The sequence below is a fragment of the Haliotis rufescens genome, unplaced genomic scaffold (assembly GCF_023055435.1).
Source record: "Haliotis rufescens isolate VD_foot unplaced genomic scaffold, xgHalRufe1.0.p SCAF_5, whole genome shotgun sequence".
NCBI classification, from domain to species: domain Eukaryota; kingdom Metazoa; phylum Mollusca; class Gastropoda; order Lepetellida; family Haliotidae; genus Haliotis; species Haliotis rufescens.
The window spans coordinates 38,618,114-38,645,496 of NW_025964223.1; the positions used below are offsets into that span (position 1 = coordinate 38,618,114).

Here is a 27,383-nt window from a genome sequence, read left to right on the forward strand (position 1 = left end):
ATTGTTATCTTTATACATTACTCCTATCTCATCGGCTTTGTCATTATATTGTTATCTTTGTACATTGATCCTATCCCATTGGCTTTGTCATTATATTGTTATCTTTGTACATTCATCCCACCTTGTGTTGTGTAGATATATATTAACTCTATGCACCTACTCAACATTCACCTGATGAAGAAGCCAGAAGTAGCTCTGAAACATCGTGAAGTTTTATTCTCTCAAGATCATAACCTCTATGCCTTTCTGTGTCGCAAACAGCTGATGGGATAAACATAATTATATTTATGTCAATTTTAATACGTCATACGTCTGTGCACTGTAATATGTATTCTTTGTCTTTTTGTGTACTTTAATATATTTGTTGACACTTTAAAACTAGTTTGTTTGTTTTTTCTATTCCAAGCCATATTACCATTTCTGGGGCATTGTCGTATAGTAGCAATATTGCTGAATGCGACATAAAAACATTCGAAAACATCTAATTTATTAACATTATTAACCGATGTACACGGTTTCAGAGCAGGAGCAAACGCATAAATACGCACCGAAGGGGAGGCCACTCCAAAGCACCCTCTTTGACGAAACACTCAGTGTCACGAGTGGTCCATTGTTTACGCGTTACGACCGGGTAAAGCCGCAATGCAGAATTGATTGGAACATGTGACATATATTGTCAATGTTCCAAGCACGAAACAGTTTAACCTGCTAAGTGGGCTCATTTAGGGTAACGAATCTGCACCGGGTGCAACAAGTGTATTTGTTTACACGGTAGATCTATGCTACGCCCTTGTCGCCCTAAGTAAGACTCGCGAGGACAGTGGCTTTGAGGTCGATTTCCACAAAGTGCTCGGTTGAGAGAGTACAGACAGTGGTACGCGCATCTTTCTGTTCAACTGGTCGTCGTGGTGCATTGTTGACAATGTCGTTCTTCAAAAGCCTTTTTGTGTTTGGAGTCGTTGTTGTGACATGTTGGTCGGTCTCAGGACAGTATGTGGTCGAGATGTCAAAAGATTTGGAAGAAAACATTATGAGTGAGTATTAAAAAAGAAGTTTCTAAACACAATATCAACAAGTCTGCAGTTCACCTGCGCAGTTTATAGTGATTGACTCAAGCTGGGGGTTGTAGCATAGTTGTGTCAGAGTTAGGGAAGCTACCCCTTTCCTATGAACATGGAAAACACATACAAATCAAACATCCCTTCCCATAGCTGAGGGCCATAGGGTCCGACTGCCAAGACATGTCTTGACTGTTAGACCATATCGCGGCTCTCAGCTACTCTTTAGAATCCTTTAAATGCTCAGGTAAATGTACCCCTTCACCAGCCGAAGTCTGTCTGCTGGCTCACTGACTGACTCACGCTTCACTGACCTGGCATGTCGTGACTGTCAAAACCTTTATGATCTCAGGCCGTCTGTATACTATCAAATGTACTGGTATCTTTACTAACCTTAGAGTTAGCCAGGTTTACAAGGGTTAGGGTCATCTTTCCTTTCAAAGTTTCTTGTGAATAGAAAAAAATGGATTGTTCTTAAAATGGTAATATCATTCCAAATAGGTGAATTTTTTTGGGTCTGTAAACCAAATAATTTAATAGAAAGAAACTATATCATTTCTTGCCATTTCAGCATCCCAAGAACAGCAGAGAGCAGCATCCACACTTCCTGGCCTTACCAAGCCCTTTGCCTTTGCCTCCTACTACTCCAGTCACATGGTTCTCCAGAAGGCACCGAAGAGAGCCACAATCTGGGGCTACGCTGCCAACATCGGTGAGGAGATCATCATCAAGGTGAGCGAGAGAGGGACGTACACAACCAAGGTGTACCTTGACCCGCTCTACAACTATGGGGCGTGGAAGCTGAAGCTGCCTGCAGAGTCGAGTGCCGGGCCCTTCACCATCACTGCCATATCAAGCGAGAAGACGATCACACTGACGGACGTGATGTTTGGAGATGTTTGGGTGTGCTCAGGGCAGTCCAACATGCAGTTTACTATGATCCAGGTATGTGTGTGACAATGAGGGAAGGTAACAGTGCCACACCAGTTTTAGAGCGACCTCTTCAACATGTTTGAGATAAAAACAATAAAATTTAATAGCGTAGTTCAACATATGAGGTCTGCAGTTCGCATGGTGAGAAGATGAAATTATCTTATTTATGAATAATCTTTAGAACATTCTCTCTTTGTAAGTTAAGATAGATGCTATTTTCTTTTCAAAATGATAGAAATACAATCCCCATGAATACAAATTACAGGTAATATTTATGTCTTTCTCAAAGGGAGTTTTTTGATGACTAGAAGGGCATAAAATGTGTAAAAGCAGGTCTATGATACTCTAAATATTTAAACTTCTTCTATCTCACACTTTGCATTTCCATTTCTTCTTTCGATTCTGAGTGGAAACATATCTGAGATAAAGGTTTCCAGCTTCTGAAGTTAATTAATTCGTACATACCTCACATCACCAAGGTCACCTTCCAGATCAGGGCCCTGCATGCTATGCTGCTGGTTGACCTACTTGCGCTGATCACGTGTCTATCCCAGTCAACTAATTTTCTTTCAAATCGCCACACAGTGGTGATGTGCTGTTATTAATACTAGGGAATCCATTTTGGTTTTATTTCCCTTGCAAGCGATCTTCCACATTTTTTTTCGTCATCTTGCCTGCATCGGCTTCACAATCGGTGTACTTTTTCTTTGTGAATACCGATGCCTTTTTGTCCAGATCTTCACTTAGATCCTTGTTTGGGATAGTTGTTCTTCATTATGGACGAGCAGTCCACACGACAACCAGTCTGCGCCTGTTTTCTCTCCGTCTGACCCTATTTCCCAGTGTTCAGATTGTCGTGGATTATGCAGTTATTCAGAGTGTTGCGAGCTCTGTTCTGATCTACCAGATGAATCCGGTACTGTACATGCATAAATGTTGGGTGTCAGATTGTCTCAGAAAAATCCATGAAAACCAAGAAAACACTGATCAAGAAAGCGAGATCAGACAGATCACCCTAACCGGCATGCCAGGATACTAGGAATCCCACTGGCCCCATGATTACAGTAGACGATGAGGGAGTCTCTGATATTTTTCTCACAGACGACATGTCTAAAGCTTCCACGATTCCACTCTCGAAGCCGATCCTATCATCAACAGCTCAAGACTTGGGGATCCCCCAACCGGCATTCTATATCAGGCATCAACCCGATTGACTATTCACCATCCCACCATTGACGTCCACCTTAAACCAATTAATGTAAACAATATTGAATGAAGTTTTGAATAAAATTAATAAAATATATTACAAACATAAGACCAGATATTCAATGAAGTCATTTTTATAACCAGATAGTAAAATAATGTGATTATGTTACATACTTCAGTTTTGATTTGTTGACAGGTATTTCAGTTGTTACGTGCTTGAGGTGATCAACTGGTTTTTTTTTAGATGGGGATAAAACATTGTGTCAGTGTAAAACTTGATGTTTATGAAAAATGTAAGTAAATTTTGGGAGCCATGTGTTACAGTGCGCTATAACCGAGGGAGTGCTATATTGAAGGGCACAAGAGCAAGGGAATACTATATATATTGTTATGAAAATAACACTTGAGTTTAGGTCGGCGTGACCAAAATGCAAATGTCCGAATGGCAAAAGAATATTTCCTGTCTTTAACCCTGACATTCACGAAGATGTGTCACTGTGTCCGGTACATGCACTTCAAATCTATCTGGAAGCAGCGAAACAACTTTGTCGGTTACGTAAGAGGTTGTTCTCCATGGCAGCTACTATTGAAGTATCCTGTACCACAATCTTGTTTTGGACACACTCAGTAATCCTTCAAGCCCTTGAAACCTGTGCTGTCGCCTCCACCATGGCACTTCTCAGTAATTAATCCTTGAACACAATTAAAGAGGGATGTTTTGGGGGAATCCAATACAGTATTCGCATCCATTACCTCCGTGACATCTCAGTGACGGACGTTCAAGGCCTTCACCAGTTTGGACCCTGTGTACTCACACAACAGGTCTTCAAGCCCTGCACAGAGAGGGAGAGAGAGAGAGATGTATGACCTGTTTTGGTTACATTACATCTATCTCTATTTGTAATCAACCTTTGTCATGATTATTTGTATACATTCGGGCTTCCCAGACTGAGTATCTGGTTGAAGGATGTAATCACTCATCTGTAGAGACTTTGGTCTTCAACTTGATGTCATTGCTAGATGCGACTGATCTCAGTGTTCCGATCCCTTATTTCACACACCTCTACTTTAGGTATGTGTGTTGAGTAACAGATGACCCTTTTGTGGATATTGTTGATCGTTTCCTCTTCTTGTTTCTTCTCGCTGCAGTAAACCCATGCTAAGTGCCCATTGATTCAATCACTGAGCATGATTAAGGGTTTGCCGAAGTGAGATGCCAAGCTGGTCCAACCTATTGTCCTCAGGAGATAGGGATACCCCACCATCCAACTGTGGGATACAATGCAAAATATGATACATGATAAGTTTAAAGATTTGAAAATTTTATGATAAATTCTATATTTATATACTTATCCTATCTCACACATATGCCCATCCGTCTATCCTCGCATCGCAAATTCCTTAGTCCATGCGCCCTTGAAGGGGAATGAGTTGACTTGGATAGACATGTGATCAGCGCAAGTAGGTCAACCAGCATGCATAGCACGCATGACCCAGATCTGGGGGGTGACCGTGGCGATGTAAGGTATGTACAAATTAATTAAATTTAGAAGCTAGAAACCTTTATTTCAGACACATTTCCACTCAGACTAAAAAAATGAAAGAGAAATGCAAAGTGTGAGATCAGTCTTGTTCCTAGTTGTATATGAGTTGCATCATATACTACTTGATTCAGGGGTTCAATGCAAGTGAGGAATTGGCTGATGCCAGCAACTACCCCAACATCCGTTTGTTCACTGTCGGCGATGTCCCTGCATCCTTCCCCATCCCGGACCTCCACGGCATCTGGGAGCAGTGGGCTGTTGCTGGCAAATGTTTGTACAGATAATCATTATCTCCATTTTAACGTGGGCATGTTGTGTCCCTTATGCATGTAATGTGTGCAAGAAACAAATGATCGTGGGTTCGCAACTAGGGCTGGCTATTGATACAGATCATAGAGATTGAGAATCGTTAACTAAATATCAATCAGTTATCGATAAATATCGGAAAAGTAACTTTTGGGGAATACGCAAAAAAATTGTAAAAGAAATCACATATTTCACTCCACTGGTGACGGGTGGCACATTTATGCAGGGATTTCTTTGAAGACATTTAAAATATAACAAAACAAAAACGTTTTTGACAATAACAAGTCTGTTTTGATAAGTCTAATCTTTATTTCATAATAATATTTTTCATATCATTAATCATTAATATTTCTTCCTGTAGACGATAATTCGGGTTATTTTTCTTTTTTTGCCAGCACTAATCGCAACCCAGGTCGCCCTGATTTTGCTTCTAGGTTTGTCATCGTTATGCCCGTGCTCAAAGATTTCACACCTAAAATTGGTTTCACACTTGAATTTGTTCAAGATGTTCAAATCGGATTTTCAATATGGCCACCTCTTCCTCCACATTGAAAAAGCTATTCAAGGCCATTGGTCAGTCAATTTTATTTAAAAAGGAATGAAATTTGGTAATTTACCCTAAAGCGACCGGTTCCAAATTAAAATAAGTAGGTATCTACTCTACAGTGGGACAACATCAAATTTCAAGACACAGTAGGTTTATCTCCTAATTGTTGCCTATATATCCAGGTGAACTATAATGCCAGTTGCTCTATTTTTAGTAACATTTTGTGTCCTTATTATAGAAGAAATTATTTTAGATAATAGATGGAGCTGTGAGAGATCTAGGCTGCAGAAGAAGTTGTTCCAACCAGTTGTGTGGCTCATACCCTCCCACAGCTACCACTTGAACGGAAGTGGCGATGTCACATATAATCACATTACTGCAAGTCATCTGACCAGATATCATCCTTTGCTTATCCTTTTGGTTACCCAATACATTCATGATTGTATTTATTATAGTTCTGGTTTGTCATTGTGGTCCTTTCAGGTTAAGTTACGCCTGAATTAGGCCCTTTGCCGCACTTTACATCATGCATGTGTTGTTCCATCTGCCATCTTGGATTTGCCACGTTGTCATGTCTTCAAGTCTTGTGCTTTGATGTTCCATATTTCTATCTAAGCTCTTGTTCATGTGTTGTTAACACTTCTGTCCAGAGCTTTTTAAGTGTATACTCCTTAGATTAATTTCTCTTGTAAACTTTTTAAAGTTTTGAGTTATAATTACTTGCCAGGTTCACATTGTTGGCATTTGTGTCTTTCTTTGCATGCAACGTTTGCTTACTTTATAGTTTAAAGTTGCTCTCACTGTCAGTCAACACCGCAGTCTTCACTACTAGAGCAGTGTCTTTCGTCCGCACCTTTGTCAACATTTGCGTTCACACCCGTCAAGTCCGCCTCCACAGTTACCTCAGGTTCATTTTCAATTGTATCCTCTACCAGTGGGCGGTCATCCTATTTGGCATTTCCATGGCCTCGTTGTTATTTACCCGGATTTCCAAGCCAATTGCCACAGACCTGCACCTGAGGAACGTCCAGTTCGAGTCTCAAAATCTCTCTCTGCTTTTGATCACGACTTGGTTGCTGGCATTGAACTGGTTCATTGACCTTCAAGACCATGCCAGTGATGACCACCTCAAGGTCCCCTGGTAGCCAGATCTGATGGTACATCCTCACAGCATGTTGCCATATCTAGCTCCAGGCAAGTTTCATCTGAACCCCTGGTCAATCTTCACCAGGCCTTAGGTGCCAAGGGCTACTGAGCCATAGCGGCTAAGGCTATTTATTGCCTTAATTAGTACATAGACCTTCGCCACATAGTCTCTATGATGACAAGTGTTGTTACTTTGAATCTTTCTGTAAGGATAAGAACCAGGACCCCAAATCTGCCTCACTGCAATTTAGGTCTGAATTTCTCCCCTTTATCCGCAACAAGCGTCACCTCAAGGGCAGTACCATCACAACATACCTGGTTGCCCTCAATTCGGTGATGGCGTTTCCTATGGATTGTAGAATGACCAAGATCCGGAACATAAGTCAATACTGCGATCATTTCTACTGCAGGATCAATGAGCCAAGTTTTGACCCCCGGCATGGGATTTGAACATGGTTTTGAAGTTGCTTCGCATGGCTCCTTTTGAACCATTTTCCACTTGTCGTTTTTCTTCAAGACTGCTACAGCAGCTCGAGTTTGTGAGTTACACACCCCTGAGTCTCCCGAGTGCCGTTCGAGCAAAGAGTGCATGGTGCTGTTCATCTTGGGCTGTGCAGGGATTTCATTGCTAAGAATCATCTCTCAGGACAACTGGACAGACCTTTCACCTATTACCTCCTTGTTGTCGATAGCGGGCTCCAAAGGACAGGGATGAACTCTTCTCTGCCCTGTTAGAGCATGACTTGTTTTCCTTCGTCGCTACAAGACGCAACGAGGATCTCAGAAACGAGTGAAACGACTTGCCCCACTCTGTTCTGTCTGATAAAAATGCATTAATGTTGTAATGCAGGATAAGTTAAAAAAAATAGTAAAATCAAAATATTTTTTTACATTTGAATTCTTATCCTGTGTTACTACAACTTAAGTGCCCAAAGTGTTTCAGATGTTCGTTTCTAGTAGTATTGTGATCATAGCTGTGGGAGGGTATGAGCCACACAACTAGTGGGAACAACTTCTGCAGCCTGGATCTCTCAAAGCTCCGTCTATCTGTCAAGAAAAACGCAGAAAAGCATGAAGGTAGTAATGCAGGATAGGCTTTTCAAATGTAAAAACTATTTAGATTTTACTTATACTATGTTCTTGATTGTATTTTGGTAAACCGCTAGTGTTGTGTTGTAATGGCTATAGCACACTATAAATCCTGTCCTGCTATTTGAACAGCATCAGTTGGTGGGAAGCCATGGCGGTACTTCTCTGCTGTGTGCTGGCTGTTTGGTAAGACCCTGAACAAGAAGCTTGGCTACCCCATCGGCCTGATCGACACAACCTGGGGAGGGACACCAGTGGAGGCGTGGTCATCTACAGATGCTCTGGCCAAGTGTGGACTGGATGAACAAACATATGAGTAAGTAGATACTTGCCTCCGCGCGTTCACACACTCACTCACTCAGGTGGCCAGTATCTTTTCACGCATCAATGTGATGTGCAGTGTTGCATCTGTAAGTTGTGCCAGGGTGCGCTGGTCATGGGTTTGAATCCAACATGAATATGCCCGATTGTGATTCTTGGTTTAGCGCTTCCGCTTGTGGGTTTGAATCTGATATGTGTATACTGTAGTGCATCATGGTTCAATACCTCCACTCATGGGTTTGAATCCAACATGTGTATGCTGTGGTTGTGTATAGTGATCAAAGCATATCCCATTACGCCCAGAATTGCATGGTTATCAAGGCATATCCCAGTACAGCCCTGGAATTGTATAGTGATCAAGGCATATCCCAGTACAGCCCTGGAATTGTATATTGATCAAGGCATATCCCTGTACAGCCCTGAAATTGTATAGTGATCAAGGCATATCCCAGTACAGCCCTGGATTTGTATATTGATCAAGGCATATCCCTGTTCATTCCTGGAACTGTATAGTTATCAAGGCATATCCCAGTACAGCCCTGGAATTGTATATTGATCAAATCATATCCCAGTACGCCCAGAAGTGTATGGTTATCAAGGCATATCCCAGTACAGCCCTGGAATTGTATAGTGATCAAGGCATATCCCAGTACAGCCCTGGAATTGTATAGTGATCAAGGCATATCCCAGTACAGCTCTTGAATTGTATATTGATCAAGGCATATCCCAGTACAGCCCTGGAATTGTATAGTGAACAAGGCATTTCCCAGTATAGCCCTGGAATTGTATAGTGATCAAGGCATATCCCAGTACAGCTCTTGAATTGTATATTGATCAAGGCATATCCCAGTACAGCCCTGGAATTGTATAATGAACATGGCATATCCCAGTACAGCCCTGGAATTGTATAGTGATCAAGGCATATCCCAGTACAGCTCTTGAATTGTATAGTGATCAAGGCATATCCCTGTACAGCCCTGGAATTGTATATTGATCAAGGCATATCCCAGTACAGCCCTGGAATTGTATATTGATCAAGGCATATCCCTGTTCATTCCTGGAACTGTATAGTTATCAAGGCATATCCCAGTACAGCCCTGGAATTGTATAGTGATCAAGGCATATCCCTGTTCATTCCTGGAATTGTATAGTGATCAAGGCATATCCCTGTACAGCTCTTGAATTGTATATTGATCAAGGCATATCCCAGTACAGCCCTGGAATTGTATAGTGAACAAGGCATTTCCCAGTATAGCCCTGGAATTGTATAGTGAACAAGTATATCCCAGTACAGCTCTGGAGTTGTATAGTGATCAAGGCATATCCCAGTACGCCCAGAATTGTATAGTGATCAAGGCATATCCCTGTTCATTCCTGGAATTGCATGGTTATCAAGGCATATCCCAGTACAGCCCTGGAATTGTATAGTGATCAAGGCATATCCCAGTACAGCCCTGGAATTGTATATTGATCAAGGCATATCCCTGTACAGCCCTGAAATTGTATAGTGATCAAGGCATATCCCAGTACAGCCCTGGAATTGTATATTGATCAAGGCATATCCCTGTTCATTCCTGGAACTGTATAGTTATCAAGGCATATCCCAGTACAGCCCTGGAATTGTATAGTGATCAAGGCATATCCCAGTACAGCCCTGGAATTGTATATTGATCAAGGCATATCCCTGTACAGCCCTGAAATTGTATAGTGATCAAGGCATATCCCAGTACAGCCCTGGAATTGTATATTGATCAAGGCATATCCCTGTTCATTCCTGGAATTGTATAGTGATCAAGGCATATCCCAGTACAGCCCTGGAATTGTATAGTGATCAAGGCATATCCCAGTACAGCCCTGGAATTGTATATTGATCAAGGCATATCCCAGTACAGCCCTGGAATTGTATAGTGAACAAGGCATTTCCCAGTATAGCCCTGGAATTGTATAGTGATCAGGGCATATCCCAGTACAGCTCTTGAATTGTATATTGATCAAGGCATATCCCAGTACAGCTCTTGAATTGTATAGTGATCAAGGCATATCCCTGTACAGCCCTGGAATTGTATAGTGATCAAGGCATATCCCAGTACAGCCCTGGAATTGTATAGTGATCAAGGCATATCCCAGTACAGCCCTGGAATTGTATATTGATCAAGGCATATCCCTGTTCATTCCTGGAACTGTATAGTTATCAAGGCATTTCCCAGTATAGCCCTGGAATTGTATAGTGAACAAGTATATCCCAGTACAGCTCTGGAATTGTATAGTGAACAAGGCATTTGCCAGTATACCCCTGGAATTGTATATTGAACAAGCATATCCCAGTACAGCCCTGGAATTGTATATTGATCAAGGCATATCCCTGTTCATTCCTGGAACTGTATAGGTATCAAGGCATATCCAAGTACAGCCCTGGAACTGTATAGTGATCAAGGCATATCCCAGTACAGCTCTGGAATTGTATATTGATCAGGGCATATCCAAGTACAGCCCTTGAGTTGTATAGTTATCAAGGCATATCCCAGTACGCCCAGAATTGTATAGTGATCAGGGCATTTCCCAGTACAGCCCTGGAATTGTATAGTGATCAGGGCATATCCCTGTTCATTCCTGGAATTGTATGGTGATCAGGGCATATCCCTGTTCATTCCTGGAATTGTATGGTGATCAGGGCATATCCCTGTTCATTCCTGGAATTGTATAGTGATCAAGGCATATCCCAGTACAGCCCTGGAATTGTATAGTGATCAGGGCATTTCCCACTGTAGATTTACTGATTGATCTGATCATTAACAGAGCAAAGGACCTTGATTGGCTGAATATGGAAGTTGATCCTGAAAATCCTTTGAATGGACCAGACGCAGTCTCCAATCTCTGGAATGGAATGGTTTTCCCTCTCCTCAATATGACCATATATGGAGCTATCTGGTATCAAGGTCAGTTATATGTGTAATATGAACCCTTAGACTCCCGAATTTTATTTAAAGGGCCTCCTGTACATGCTGAAGTGTAGTGTATATTTCTGGATCCTGACATATGAGATATTCTGTGAACATCTAAATGACTATGAAGTGATTTTGCACATTTTGCCTTTTCTAATGCTTCTAGTTCTATTTTGAAACTATCAGTTTAGATCTTTTCGTATTTGTAATGTTCAGAGTGTCCACAAATTACCATACTCCACATAATAAGCGCACACAGTGATATTTGCTTATATATTGGCAAGTGAACAATTCCAGAAACTGCCCCTTCCGATTATTATTTATTTGACTTATTTATTCGTGTATAATACAAACTCGTGTATTATAAGCACCCTCAATTATGGGCAATTAAATTCTGGAAAATATATCTCTTGTGTACAATATGCAATATGACTTTTCTTTAGTATCTTTTCAGGCTGTCAGTATATATATGTGTATTTCATGATCCGTCATCGGAAATAGAAGTGTTGATTGTATGTCCTCGCAGTTGCAGTTGCAGTTGCAGTAGCAAATAATTTTGCAAAACAATATGTAACACGCCAGTCTTGTCTGATTTGAGCGTTTGCTTAAAAACGAGAGAAAACCTCGGTCAAATGATATGCAAATTAGCATGTGGCGGTGGTGTTATGCGAAGTTTTGGTACTTCTGAAAACAATGATTAATTTAATACTAGATAATTAATGTCTTGTAGGTGGATGTAGTATTATTATTCACAAGCTGGATATACTGATTGTTGAACTGGTGACCTGTCATGACCAGCACCACAGCCGACATAACACAAAAATATTCAAGTTAATTTTACAAATGAGTAGCTGAAACAAAGAAGAGGTAATAAACATTACATATATTATCATTATCACCGAAAAATAAAGGTCAGTAACATAAGGTAATATTTGAAAATTAACAACACAAAGCAGATGTTTATATTTTATTTTTCAACTTTACCTGGTGTTTACCAGTACTGGTACTTCCTTGGGAAAAAAAGGGCATCGACCGTTGTTTTTACTCATCATTATTGTGGAGTTGTATTATCACAAATATGTAGATATGTAAGTTAATTCATGCAAGCATGCACGTAGGATTATTTGTAAGAGGCATATATACATGTATCTAAAATGGTAAAATTCTGAGAGCGATCGTTTTCTGTGTTCGCCAGACCATAAAATTTACGGTCTTTCAAAAGAAACTTCACCAAAAAGATATTCTAATAAGCAAACCCCCTTTCTAATTATGAGAGTGTCCTGTGCGCTTATAAGATCCAATACAGTGAATATGATTTAAATGTTTTAAATAGTGTATGTTTTGAGGCTTACTTATTCTTACTTTGTCCATTTGCCTATGTTGGAGATTGTAAACTGATGCTATGTTGGGTACATGTTTTCATGTGTGCTGTTTGTTTGTCATAAACATTGAGTACCACTGAAAAAGAGTTGAACACCTACAATCAGGACAGCATCACTCAGATCAGTACAGGAGAATATGGTAAATGGAACTGCATCCCCCTTTTTAGGCCTCAGTATATATTATGATTTCAATAAGATGTTTCCTATCCTGATGTAGGATGTGGCCTATCCTGATGTAGGATGTTTCCTATCCTGATGTAGGATGTTTTCTTAGAATATGGTAATATGGTACAGAGGAAGTTTGACACCTGGAAAGTCTGTTATGTTTGTGTCGCTTCAGCCCACCAGGACCAAATGTTACTTTAAATTTGAGAACTGAGGATAAGCGTAATAATACACTTGGGTTGCCTTGTTTGGAGGGAAAATATTATTACGGGGTAGGGAGTGTGCATGCCATGAAAGTTACCGCCTCCAAACTCTATTGTAGGATACCAAAGTCAACCAGCTAAAATATTATATTTTTTACTTATCCTGCATTACTCCTTAATGCTTTCACTGCTTACCTTACGACAACAAGAAAAAATCTTACAAAGATTATCATCAACGTTGGTTAGCTTGCACGCAGATGTGCTTGCCAAACTCTAAATGTAAATAGCTTTGGTGTTACATTGAGTTGCCTATATAAAAATATTGTATACACTTTCAAATCGTATTTTTGCGGATAGATTCTTATTCAATTCTATCCAGAGCATGCCATGAAAGTTACCGCCTCCAAACTCTATTGTAGGATACCAAAGTCAACCAGCTAAAATATTATATTTTTTACTTATCCTGCATTACTCCTTAATGCTTTCACTGCTTACCTTACGACAACAAGAAAAAAATCTTACAAAGATTATCATCAACGTTGGTTAGCTTGCACGCAGATGTGCTTGCCAAACTCTAAATGTAAATATCTTTGGTGTTACATTGAGTTGCCTATATAAAAATATTGTATACACTTTCAAATCGTATTTTTGCGGATAGATTCTTATTCAATTCTACGGGATTCTTCCAGTACCGTTTCATCAACAATTCTTTAATTGCGTAACTTATGTTTGCATGTTGTACTGATTGTCGTGGAAAAAAATCACCCAAAGATCTTTATCCACGTTCGGCATGCACGCAGATGTGCTCGCCAAATGCTAAATGTAATTTTTGTGTAAATCTCTCTCCAACGAGTTTTACAATTTATTGGCAGGTTACTCACAAACATATTTTGCATCAGTCCCGTCGTGAGACAAGAAGAATGAAACAATCGCTGAATAGCAAAGTATATGGCTCGGTCATTACCACGCAGCCATTATCATCGGCGGGTAATATGACATGCGTAACTGTGTAACAGAAGTGCACCCTCCACCGAAATCAACAATACCGGAGGATTTTGTGAGTATCGAAACTGCTCCTGATTTTCAAAGACGCTTTGATGGGGGTAGCGCAGATGCAAGCCATGATCCAGTCAATACCAATGAGCACTGTGCCTCAGTTACCTGCGCTGAGCACAGCACCTGACTATTACCCAAGATCCTCTTCAATGACATCAGCGTACAATGTTATGCAGACGACGCATGATCAGCTTAGCGCTGTTCCAACATATCCAGTGCAGCAGATGCATGCTCAGGCGTCAGCACCATTCCCAAATGCTAATTGGACAATGGTCTGAACGTTTTTACAATTATCCAGTCATCACCGATGAGCATTGTCTCATTGACCTGCGCCGAGTGCAGCGTCTGCGTACCAATCAAGGCCTCTACATTGACATCAGCCCAAGGGCTTACAGTGTACCCGGTTACGCAACTGGCACATGATCAGCTTAGTGCTGTTCCACTTGTACGGTGGATCAGAGGATAACCCTATCCGATTAGATCATTTCCAAACTACATGTATGGTGATTTTCCTACAGCGTCAGGTTGACCACATGAAAATTCATCTTGAGGCTGCTGTGGCAGAGATAATTGTCACACGCAGACTTTAGGGCTTTCCAACTGGGACTCTGATTTCAAGCGCAGGCTGCTACGTCAACCTTGGTCATCTACTTCCCTGTTCAGAGCAAGAGCAAGTTTCTTTTAATCTATCCCAGCGGGCTGGCATGTCAGGCAATTATAAGTCTAGGTGTGTGTCTCTCAAGGAAGACCAGTATCCACTTCGTGGGAAAGGGCATGGCAGAGGCAAGTCTCAAGAATGATTACATACTCATTGTACATCACAGTTTCCGTAACCCGACAATTGACCACAGCTCGACTTAGAAAATCCAACATAGACATACTGTTGGAGAAAAGAGCTGTAGAGATGGCTCACTACCCAGACTTTAGACAGGGGTTTTATCCTCACATCTGCCTGGTACCCATGAAGGACTCAGACAAGATGAGAATGATCCACAATCTCTCCGTATTCAACGACCATTATCTGAAGCGTCCACATTATTGCTGCCTCACCACATTGAGACTGCTCAGAACCAACATCAATGCGTTCGATCCTTGATCAGTCTCTACTATCCATCCCTCCGACCGCAGAATCCGCAGGTTCCAGTTCAATTGGGTTCTCTACCGATGGGTAGTGTTCCCATTTGGCATTCCAGTGACTCCATGGCTATTTACAGGAGTAATGAAAGACCAAAAGACACTTGAAAGGTAGCACCATTACTATGTATTTGGTTGTGCTTAACGCAGTGTTGGCCAATCTGGAAAATCACAAGTTGACTAAGGTCACGAAACTACAGGCCCTACTACCCTCGTTCAGGCTTGAGGATCAGAAGGCCAAGTTCCGTCCACTTGCTTGAGACTTGAATGTGGTGCTTTGCGCGGGCCCCCCTTCGAGCCCCTCTATGCAGCCTCATTTTATGATCTCACCAAGGATACAATGTTTTCTCTTGGCATAAGCTACAGCGGCACAGGTGAGCGAACTACATGTGAGCGACATCACCGGGGTCCACTTTGTGCATTGGATGCAGGACAGAGTACATCTCGGGTTGTGCTGGGATTTTATTGCAAAATCAACTACCAGGCCAACTCCATTGTTCCTTCACCATCCCACTAATATTGACTATTGTGGGAGCTGTAGATGAGGGTGAACTTCTCTTTGAGTTTTCATCCGCCGCTCCAAGACTAGGCGTGGTTCGAGGAAGCGGTTATTTATACCTGTGTCTTCTACGTCCACGACTGAAGTTAGTCGCAACACCATATCCCTATGGTTATGCGCAGTTGTCCTACAGGCTTATGAGATCGCGAAACTGATTCTGCCGAGATTCTGTCAGATTTTACCATGGCTTTACACAGCAATTGTTCTATTAGAACAATCACGGAAGGATGTTTTTGAAGGTTCGACACAGTTTTTGTTAGTCATTATCTTGGCGACGTAGCTTTCGAGGGCATTGAAGGCGTGCAAAGTATTGGCCCTCTCGTTGTAGCCCAGCAGGTTACCAACCCCCAACGCTAATAATGAACTAACCCTATACAGAGCCGGCCTACTTCCATGTGCAGGCGCTCAGTTTCTGCCAGTTGAAGAATATTAGACAATCTTGTTTGTCAACACCGGCTCTATGACGTAGTAAGTAAAGAATTAGCTGATTAGCTATTATTTTTTACATTACTAAATGTGTATAAAGAATTTCTCTTTAATACATATGTTCAAATGTTTTGAAATTTGAACAAACCTACCGTAATGGTGTTTTTCTGCTTTTCGGTTTATTGACCAACTGGTGTCATATTTCAGGGTGTGAATTATTGAGGTAAGCAGTGAATGCATTCAGGAGTAATGCAGGATAAGTATACAAATGTAAAAAATGTTTAGATTTTACTAGTACTAGAACACAGATGGCAAAGATCACCTATGCAATATTTTCACAGTACCATATTTTTATCATTATATAAATACTATAGAGAACCCAACAGAGATATGGTGGATGTTATGTAGTAATGAAAAAATCTTGACTTTTTTAGAGGTGCAACCAGTATGAAAAAACAAAACAAATACTGAACATGTTGAACCAAAAACCCCGCTTGATCATTATTTGTGTACTACTTCTTCAGTCTAAATATGGAATACAATAAGCAATTTCAATGCTTTAGTGACCCTGTGTCATTCATGTCATTCGTCAATTATTTCCTCATCCTTTGAAAATGTATTTTCTAGGTGAGGCCAACATGGTCACCAACGTCCACAAATACAACTGTACGTTCCCCGCCATGATAGATGACTGGAGACAGAAGTTCCACAACGCATCCGACGGAGAAACAGATTCTCTATTTCCGTTTGGCTTTGTGCAGGTACATTTGCGCTCTCACACTTGATCTCACAACTTGTTTAAGTGTATGCAAATTGTAGATTGCAGTACATGTATTGTGGATTGTTTCCTGTGCCAACAGTAATAATTTAAATACAATTAATAGAATTATTTTATTCTAGTTGGCCGCCAATCGTCCTGACAGCGCTGACCCTGGGTTCCCGGAGATCCGGTGGCACCAGACAGCTGACTACGGCTTTGTGCCAAACCCCAGGATGAAGAATGTCTTCATGTCTGTTGCCATGGATCTCCCAGACTTTGCCTCTCCCTATGGAAGGTAGGACAATGAACACATGGGGTTGGTGGAGGGGAAAGTCTGATATAGCTACATTCTTTGTGGCTCATTAGGACGGAAGGTCACGCTGAATGAAGGAATGGCATGGCAGGCACATTGTCTGTCCATCATCCTGTGTATTTCTTCTGAACATGAAGGATGAAAGTGTAGGAATAAATCCAGCACCTTATCTGATTTGTACTTGGCATTAAGCAAAACTTATTTGTTTTTTAAGATTGTTTAAGACAACTATGATGAAGAAAAGATATTTGAAGATATGATTTGCATTTGTTTCTTATGCCCAATCATGGCTGCATGTTTTTGCCTATTCTAATCATCCTGGTAGAGATCTTCTCAGACACTAGCAAGTCACATCTTTGGTATGTGTAGCATTTGGATATAAAAAATGAAATCGTAAGTATATATATAAATTTCTTATTGAAATTATTTGATAAGACCACATGTTGGGTAACATATCAGTTGTTGATAAGTAGGAATGTTGCCTTTCATTGTTGAGGACTGATCACAGACAATTTTATTACAAGAGGTTCACTCCTAAAACCCATATTTACAAGAACAACACATTTTCATGTCATTCTCAGGGTACATGGGACCTAAAACCTTAAAGGTTCTTGAGTAACCTGTGTGTAAGGTCAAGGTTGATTCTTGAATTGTGGATGTCAGTTTGATCTATGATTTTTCCTGCAGATATGTTGAAGCCATCAATGCATGTATGAAACTAGGGTTCGGGCATTGAACTGGTAGGTTTAAGTGACATATGTTTGCAGCTTGACAGTTCTAGCATTTAATTGGCTGATGTTGAGTGTCATGGACGTACACCAGAAGTGGTATGAGACCTTCTGTTTTGAAGGCGTTCTGCTTTAGGGATGTTTTTTTGGCAATCAGATGTCACTGACTTGTGTAAAGTCAAGCATAAGTAAGCTAGGTAGAGGCATGGGACTTTCTTTGTATGGTGTTTTGTTTGTTTGTTTGTTGTTTAACGCCCAACTCAGCAATATTCCAGCTATATGATTCCAGCTCCTGATGGTTCTAGCTTGTGGCTGGATGGTGGTTTCCCTGTGGCTTTTATTGTGTTCTGAATGGTATGACTTCTCTTGAAAACTACATCAACGTTGGCCTGTTTCTTTAAGTGTCTCTGGATTTTGTGGCTAGCTATTCCAAAGTAGGGGAGGCTGATCACAAAGGGTGCAGACTGTTGACAGGGGGCTTTCTGAGATTTCTTGGTGGTGTTCTGTATCGTCTGTTGTACTAGTTGCTCAGGGTAGAGGTTAGACTGTGTAAATACTTGTTAGAGGTGGCTTAGTTCAGTAGTTGATGTTGCTTTGTAGAACAGATGTCGTGAGCTCGTCTCGCTAGGGTATGAGATCTGCTGCATTAGGCCGGTGTTTTCCTCATCCAGAACTGCCTATGACCTTATGCATCTAGGTAGAGGCATTGGACTTTCTGTTTTATAGTTGTGGTGTGTTCCCGAAATGATGTCAATCGACCAGTAGTACATACCCTTCCTTATTTAGCTATCTTAAGACATTGCACTTTCAAAGTAGATGTGCAGTAGGCATGTGTTTTCATTGATGATCCCAGACATGTAGTTTTGACTGTGTATTATCTTCGTTCCAGCATCCACCCCAGAGACAAGCAGGATGTTGTAGCCAGGCTGGCTGTCAGTGGGATGAGCATCGCCTACAACCAACAAGGAGAGGTAACTCAGGGGCCTCTACCAGCACACGTACAGGAAGGGACAACAAACCTCACCCTGATGTACACAGAGAAGATCAAGTACAACAACCTGGTCGGATTTGAAGTAAGTGTCATGATCGGTTCGCAGTATGTCAGTGTTAAATAGTCAGACAACTCGGGGGATCTGCCACAAAATCTGAACAGATTATTGATGGTACATCCATCTATTTATCTGTCTGTCCATCCATCAGCAATAATTTGTTTCTGTTCTTGACTTTAAAGTTTTAACACATTGATATTACTCAAAAGAAGTTAAAGAACACCCGTTTTTTTGCACATGGCTATTAGGGCTGGGACGGGTAACTCGGGTACTCGGGTCAGGTGGTTCCTGAGTAGGACCTGTGGTTATCCTGTGATATATGTTATAGAAGTCTGTCATGGCTGGTGGGTATTGCAACATAGAGCCTTCCAGTTGTAGGTGTTTTTTAACTTGTTTTGATGAATATATATGAAGATTGGGTCAACACAAGTATATTTTGCCAGATTGGTAAAAAGTACACTTCTCAGTTCCCTCTGGATATATTGTTTCCAATTATATCTGTAAGGAACTTACCTACATTTAGCCAAGGTTTGATCTTAATCAGTAGCAGATCAGGAATATGGTTTCTAAGAATCGAGTAAATACTGAATGAAGTGCTCCCAAGTAAACAATATCATGCTGAATCACATTCTTATCTGATTTATCATGGATGAAATAGTTCTGAGAGTAGATGAAACCTCCTTACCATGATTACCTTTGAGGATACCTGTGATAATCCGGGATAGAATAAGTCTTTAGCAACCCATGCCTGTCGTAAGAGGTGACTAATGGGATTGGGTAGTCAGGCTCGCTGACTTGTTTGATGCATGTTATAGTATCCCAATTGCAAGGATCAATGCTCATGATATCAATCACTGGATTGTATTGTCATTACTTGATTATTTACAAATGGATGTCAGATAGGTGGAATATTGCAGTGCAGTGGAGTGCAGCATTAAACAACAAACAAACCAACTTTGAGGTCTTTATGCAGTCAATTATTTTCATCCAGTATGTCACTGTGACAATCAGTATCAGTATCACAAACAGTATCAGTATCAGTATCACAATCAGTTTCAGTATTAGTATCACAATCAGTATCAGTATCACAATTAGTTTCAGTATCACAATCAGTATCAGTATCACAATCAGTATCAGTGTAACAATCAGTATCAGTATCAGTATCACAATCAGTATCAGTATCACAATCAGTATCAGTATCACAATCAGTATCAGTATCAGTATCACAATCAGTATCAGTATCACAATCAGTTTCAGTATCACAATCAGTATCAGTATCACAATCAGTATCAGTATCAGTATCACAATCAGTATCAGTATCACAATCAGTTTCAGTATCAGTATCACAATCAGTTTCAGTATCAGTATCACAATCAGTATCACAATCAGTATCAGCATCAGCATCACAATCAGTTTCAGTATCACAATCAGTATCAGTATCAGTATCACAATCAGTATCAGTATCACAATCAGTATCACAATCAGTATCAGTATCACAATCAGTATCAGTATCAGTGTCACAATCAGTATCAGTGTCCCAATCAGTATCAGTGTCGCAATCAGTAGGAAGAAATTATACTCAACACAACTGTTGAAGAGTCACTCATACAGGTAAGGACAATACAATTGAAGGTCTCCTATTCAAATCTAGAATTTATATAAAAGCAAAACCCTAGTTGTTCAAACCACATCAATTTGAATGTGTGTGGCTGTTTTAATGAAAACAATATTTGAACCATGGAAATTAATGCAGGAGAAGGTAAATAATTTTTTTTAACAAATTTAAGCATTGTGTTCATGGTCACAAAATTGTATTGCCCAAACACAACAAGTTGACAAACCCCATTGTGAATGACCGAGAAACAATGTGTCAATATTTTAGTATAGAATATTGAGGGTCAGCTCACCCAATATTGGGGTGACCTAAATGGGCAGTAATCAGGTGGCTGCACATTGTAACCTCACTCCGAGTGGGACAGGGAGGCTGTAACAGCGGTACCAGGCCAAAGGAACAGTTGCCTATGCTTAAAGACCAGGTCGTCCTAGGGTCAGGATAGGTACCTTGTGAACCTTGCCCTGCGTGACCAGTTCCTGATGTCACGTCAAGTAAGTGGTGAACACTTTATCGCCAATAATATCCACATTCAGCCAGACAACCATACAAAGCAGATTGTGTTCTGCTGGTCTCTGATCTGAACATCCGGCAGTTCATCCACCACTAGCCAGCTTGCTCTCCTGACTTTAGCCCAATGGAACATGTCTGGGATGAACTAGGGCGCCGTAATGACACATGTTCCACATGGTCTCTGTTCTGAACATCCGGCAGTTCATCCACCACTAGCCAGCTTGCTCTCCTGACTTTAGCCCAATGGAACATGTCTGGGATGAACTAGGGCGCCGTAATGACACATGTTCCACATGGTCTCTGTTCTGAACATCCGGCAGTTCATCCACCACTAGCCAGCTTGCTCTCCTGACTTTACATCTTGAGTGTTACAACAGTTTATGTGAACATGATACTAGAGGGTACCCATTGAACTGTTTCAATCACCGGTAACCTATTGCCTTTATCTCTTTTCTTTGTATGAATAACAATACATTCAGTATCAGGCTATATGTCTTCATTACTTATAGAAATTAGTTTTCAGGACCATATTACACAGGCGACTCTTGAATAGTTGCACTGGGTATATTATGACAAGTAACATCAATTTGTTCACTGACTTGTCTGATAATGACAGTTGGTGTATGCAAGTTTCCTGAGTGTATAACATACATTTTACTTCATATTATAGTTTATTCTTATCAATTTCAGTTTCTGTGCTCTGTAGAAAACTCCAGCAAGACATTCTGGACCCCCACCCCCATCCTGTCTGCCCTCCCAACCAGCATCACATTGTACTCCCTGGTGTGTGGGGAGGGGCAGACTGTCCTGGGGCTCAGATACAGCTGGAGGGAGTCCCCCTGTGCCTTCAAGACCTGCACGGTGTACTCGGCGGACAACCCTCTCCTCCCTGGACCTCCCTTCCTGGTGTACCGGAAGATGACCGGGGTAGCTGGGACAGTTCACACTATAGACTGGAACACTCCGACTACCATTCACAATTAATACATTATAGAGGCAGACACACATATAGACTTTATACAGTTTTTCATAGACTGGAACACTCCGACTGCCATTCACAATTAATACATTACAGAGGCAGACACACATATAGACTTTATACAGTTTTTCATAGACTGGACCACACCGACTGCAATTCACAATTAATACATTATAGAGGCAGACACACATATAGACTTTATACAGTATTTCATAGACTGGAACACACCGACTGTCATTCATAATTAATCGTTATAGAGGCAGACACACATATAGACTTTATACAGTATTTCATAGACTGGAACACTCCGACTGCCATTCACAATTACTATATTATAGAGGCAGACACACATATAGACTTTATACAGTTTTTCATAGACTGGACCACACCGACTGCAATTCACAATTACTACATTATAGAGGCAGACACACATATAGACTTTATACAGTATTTCATAGACTGGAACACACCGACTGTCATTCATAATTAATCGTTATAGAGGCAGACACACATATAGACTTTATACAGTATTTCATAGACTGGAACACTCCGACTGCCATTCACAATTACTATATTATAGAGGCAGACACACATAAAGACTTTATACAGTATTTCATAGACTGGAACACTCTGACTGCCATTCACAATTAATACATTATAGAGGCAGACACACATATAGACTTTATACAGTATTTCATAGACTGGAACACACCGACTGCCATTCACAATTAATACATTACAGAGGCAGCAAACATATAGACTTTATACAGTTTTTCATAGACTGGACCACACCGACTGCCATTCACAATTAATACATTACAGAAACAGACACACATATAGACTTTATACAGTATTTCATAGACTGGAACACTCCGACTGCCATTCACAATTAATACATTACAGAGGCAGACACACATATAGACTTTATACAGTATTTCATAGACTGGAACACACCGACTGCCATTCACAATTAATACATTACAGAGGCAGACACACATTTAGACTTTATACAGTATTTCATAGACTGGAACACACCGACTACCATTCACAATTACTACATTATAGAGGCAGACACACATATAGACTTTATACAGTATTTCATAGACTGGAACACTCCGACTGCCATTCACAATTAATACATTACAGATGCAGACACACATATAGACTTTATACAGTATTTCATAGACTGGAACACACCGACTGCCATTCACAATTAATACATTATAGAGGCAGACACACATATAGACTTTATACAGTATTTCATAGACTGGAACACACCGACTGTCATTCACAATTAATACATTATAGAGGCAGACACACATATAGACTTTATACAGTATTTCATAGACTGGAACATGCCAACTGTCATTCCTTGAAAAGACCTCCCTTCGTGGTCCACTGGAAGATGACCGGAGTAGCCAGATCAATTCACATCATAGACTGGAACACTCCGACTGCCATTTGCAATAAATACATAATACAGGTAGCATTGAAACTACAGGAATGTGGGTGTCTTACAAATATTACATTGTGTTTCTTGTATGTGGTATCAGTGTTACACTAAAGATGATAAACTTTGTCATTTCATTTTTTTTTATGAATAGCCAATAATTTGTTTTGCAATGCTTTTTATGCTATTATGACAGTTTGCATACTTCTATAGGCAATGTTTGCCAGTCCTGTACTTTATGAATAGGATGAATATCAAATGAATTTGTTTCCCCTGACAGTAGCAGGATGACCCTCGACATGACTTTTTAACTGTCATTTTAATTTTTTTAGACATTTGAAAAACATTCTTCTGGGAAAAGTTCTTACTTTTTCAGCTGAGAAATTTAAGGATTTCAACATGTTCTAGTTGGTGTCTGTGCTACGCATAAATTACTAATTGTTTCTGGGAAATATGTGCAGATGAATGTAGTGACCATGCCTTATACATACTTGGAGGTCATGAGCATCAGATATGTACACTGTACAGAGGTTGTTTGTTTACAGTAGTACAGTGTACCATGGGTAATGCTGCACACTGTCTCATGTATACTGTTGAACAGTGTGCCGTGGGTAATGTTGTTTATTAGACCATGCATAATGTTGTACACTGTATAGTGTATATTGTACAGTGTACAATGAGGGAATATGCATTTTTGTTGTGAATCTTCACATGTGAAATATGTATTTATATAGCTGTACAGAAATTGAGTATTCATCTTCCCGAGGCAAGGGAGTGAACTGACTGTAAAAGTTCAGATTCCACCCTTGCCGTACCAGGCTGGAATTTCTGGGCTTGATCGTAGCGCCACCAGTGGCTTTTACGAGGTATGTCCCTTCTATGCCCCTCCTATTGACCATCAGATTCCACCTTGCACTTGCTTCAAAATGGCGGCGTCCAGTCAAGACGATCATATCACATGAGAACCTTGATTAAAAACATGAAAATGATTTGGGAAATATCTGTCGACGCCCAGTTGACAGTACACATTCTTTGCAAATCCTGCAGCCGATCAAAATCTATAGGTTAGATTCCATGTTGTTTATGAACCGGATGTTGATTTCATTACGCGATTTTGATTGGAATATGCATAGACTCATTAGTCCAGCCAAAACATAACTCCATAATTCCAGCCTAGTTCAACAAGGATGGAAACTGGACTTTTTATCGTCAGTGAACTGTCTGGCCTTGGGAAAGCAGTGTGAAGCCTTGCTCATTCACAGGATATATCTAGGGGGGTGTTTACATATATGTGTATAAGATGTCTTTATTTTCATGTTGATGAAATGATATAATAACAGATTATTTACAATATTTCCCTTTTATTATAACACGTATAAGATCAGACAGTACTTAAACATTCCAGGAAGATATTTTCTTATTGATGTTTACATATTTGCACTTTGGAAATAAATGTTGTGCGTGTGACTGCTCAGGAATTTTAGCTTTTCATATGATACTGAGAGCTGGGTGTATTTTGTGTTAGTTTTGTTTCATTTGTGACATGTTATACACGTCTATGTTATTGAAATTCCTGTGATGACGTATAAAAACAAAACCTATTTTTGTGACAACTCCCACTATATTTGGATCGTCTGTCATTCGAATTGCAACTACCAAAAGAAATTCAACATTTATACCTGACCATGTGAAATGATATAAAAAAAATTATTTGCCCCAATTTAATTTGTGACCCACCAGGAGAAAAGGGACCTTAGGGGGTGTCAAGAAACAACTGTGCTGTGACGTCATAAAGAGGGACGTTTGACGGCAACTTACTTCCGTTAAAAAAAGCCATGTGACCCGAAATATCTTATTTTTCTCTCGTAAGTTTGTAATGTAAAATAAAAACATTTCAGAACATTTCAGCATACATGTCTACATTCAATAAATCAGATATTGTATCTAAAAACTGCAATTATTACATAAACAGTTAGTCTGAAAATGGGACTTTGCAGAAAATGAGTCCAAATGTTTGATGCCATTTGTCTCTGTAGTAAATATAAATTGAAGCTCTTGAATTGTATTTTGTGTTCCTAACACAGAACTCCAGACAACTTTTTTAGCAATTGAGTTTTTACTCGAAGGTTTCTATTTTATTGGATTATTTCATTTTTCATTGGGTGACCAGTATTTTTTCACTCATCTATTCATCACCCTATTGGGTTTTTCCCAAAATGAGTAAGCATTTTGAGATTTAAAAAAAAATAATGAAATAATGTTTTAGATGTATATAACAGTTCTAAATGTAGGCTTGACTCAGAAAGTAAATTAGCTGCAATTGTGTTTCGGAAATCAGCTCCGTTGTACGCATGCTGAAAAAGCTTCATTGGGTATTTATGCGTGCTGTTTTCAAACATTTGAGTTTTTCATTTATTGCATGCCTTTCTGTATGCAAGTTAATTGACAGTAATTGGGTTTTGAATAGTTTTGGGGGGTATTTTACACAAATAAAGCTTATCAGTAGCTCTGCTAACATACTATAGCTTTAAAATAACATGAGAAGTCAAAATATGATTTTCACCAATTAGGTGCGTTATCTAATGGTTGGTCACATTTATCAAAAGAAAGATTCCATGGACCTCACATTGTCATACTAATGATATGTTCATGTATGAGAAGAGAATTGAAAAACTATGAAATATTTCTTCTTGAAATGTTTTCAAATGCCTTTTAACTTTTTTATATAATATATATATTTTGTATATTTACCTACAGTGGAAATCAATTGAAGGTTGAAAACATATTCTGTTTAATTTTTCAATGTTATTTTAACACAACTGCAAATGTTTTTAAGGCAAAATGTAATTATTTTTTTAGATGCCACTGCTCAATTTGGCAAAATTATTATCTGATTAAGTTGTTTTGGCATTACACCATTCATGTACCCCTTACAACACTGTGTCTTTATGTTTTATACTGTCTGTAGTAAAAAGAAGAAATAAATCTGATAATAAATACTAAGTGTCTGTGATTGTATGTGTCCTTCATGTGACTGCTAGTGTTGGAATTATGCAGTGCCTAACATGTTACTTAATATTTCTGTGTTCATTGTTAGAATCAAAATACTTATACACGTCTGATAAATCAAATACCGGTACTACTTTCATAATATACACAAAGAAAAAAGTTCTGAACCATGACAAATGGCAAAAATCATGGCATGGGATGACAGACAAAAGGAGCTGGGCAATACCACTGTCATCGGATAGAACAAACATTTGACAACAAAAAAGAAGATATTGGTGAGTTGTGATTGAAATTTACTGACAAAAACATCATGGTAACACAGGTACTGCTTTTGACCTTAGACAATACCTCAAAAAAGTATGGAGCTGCAGGATTAAGTAAACGAGTTACATTTGATGTTTCATGTGAAAATGTTCCTTAAAAGTCTCTACTTGACATGACAAGTGAAACAGATCAGTAGTGGGTATAACCGCCATGTGCCCGGATGATGCATTCCACTCTACGTCTCATGCCTCCAGTCAGACTTGGATCTGTTGATGGGTCAACAACAACCACTCCTGATGCAATGCTGCTTCCAATTGGCGTTAATCATGTACATCTCATGTTCTTCCATCATAGACGTGGAGCAGAATGCAACTTTCGTCTGACCAACGGATCCATCTCCAAGTTCTCAGATTCCAGTTCTATCTTGCAATACACCATGCTAAACCAGCAGCTTTGTGGTGATCTCTCAACAAGGGATGCTTTGTGACTCGTCTGACCCTCAGTCCTGCTGCTTTCAGCCTGTTCCTGACGGTTCTGGTGCTGAAACGACAATTTGGTAACCACAGCTGTTTCAGACGAGTACTTGTTAAAAAGGGTTCTCGGCGGGCGAGACGAAGAAGGTCCCTGTCTTCGCGATGTGTCGTGACACAGGAGGTCTTCCGGGTCTGGGACGGTCTGGTACATCACCA

At 40.0% G+C, this 27,383-nt stretch overlaps 1 protein-coding gene across 1 annotated transcript; it reads left to right on the forward strand.

The window, feature by feature from the left end:
* Window positions 1-564: 564 nt before the first annotated feature.
* On the forward strand, window positions 565-26,420 carry LOC125373079 (sialate O-acetylesterase-like). Its single transcript, XM_048383914.1, has 9 exons — window positions 565-1,034; window positions 1,630-2,003; window positions 4,873-5,011; window positions 7,962-8,145; window positions 10,947-11,086; window positions 16,645-16,778; window positions 16,918-17,072; window positions 18,708-18,891; window positions 21,683-26,420. The coding sequence occupies exons 1-9, from the start codon at window positions 923-925 to the stop codon at window positions 21,974-21,976; spliced, it is 1,716 nt and encodes a 571-aa protein (XP_048239871.1). The 5' UTR covers window positions 565-922; the 3' UTR covers window positions 21,977-26,420.
* Window positions 26,421-27,383: the final 963 nt, after the last annotated feature.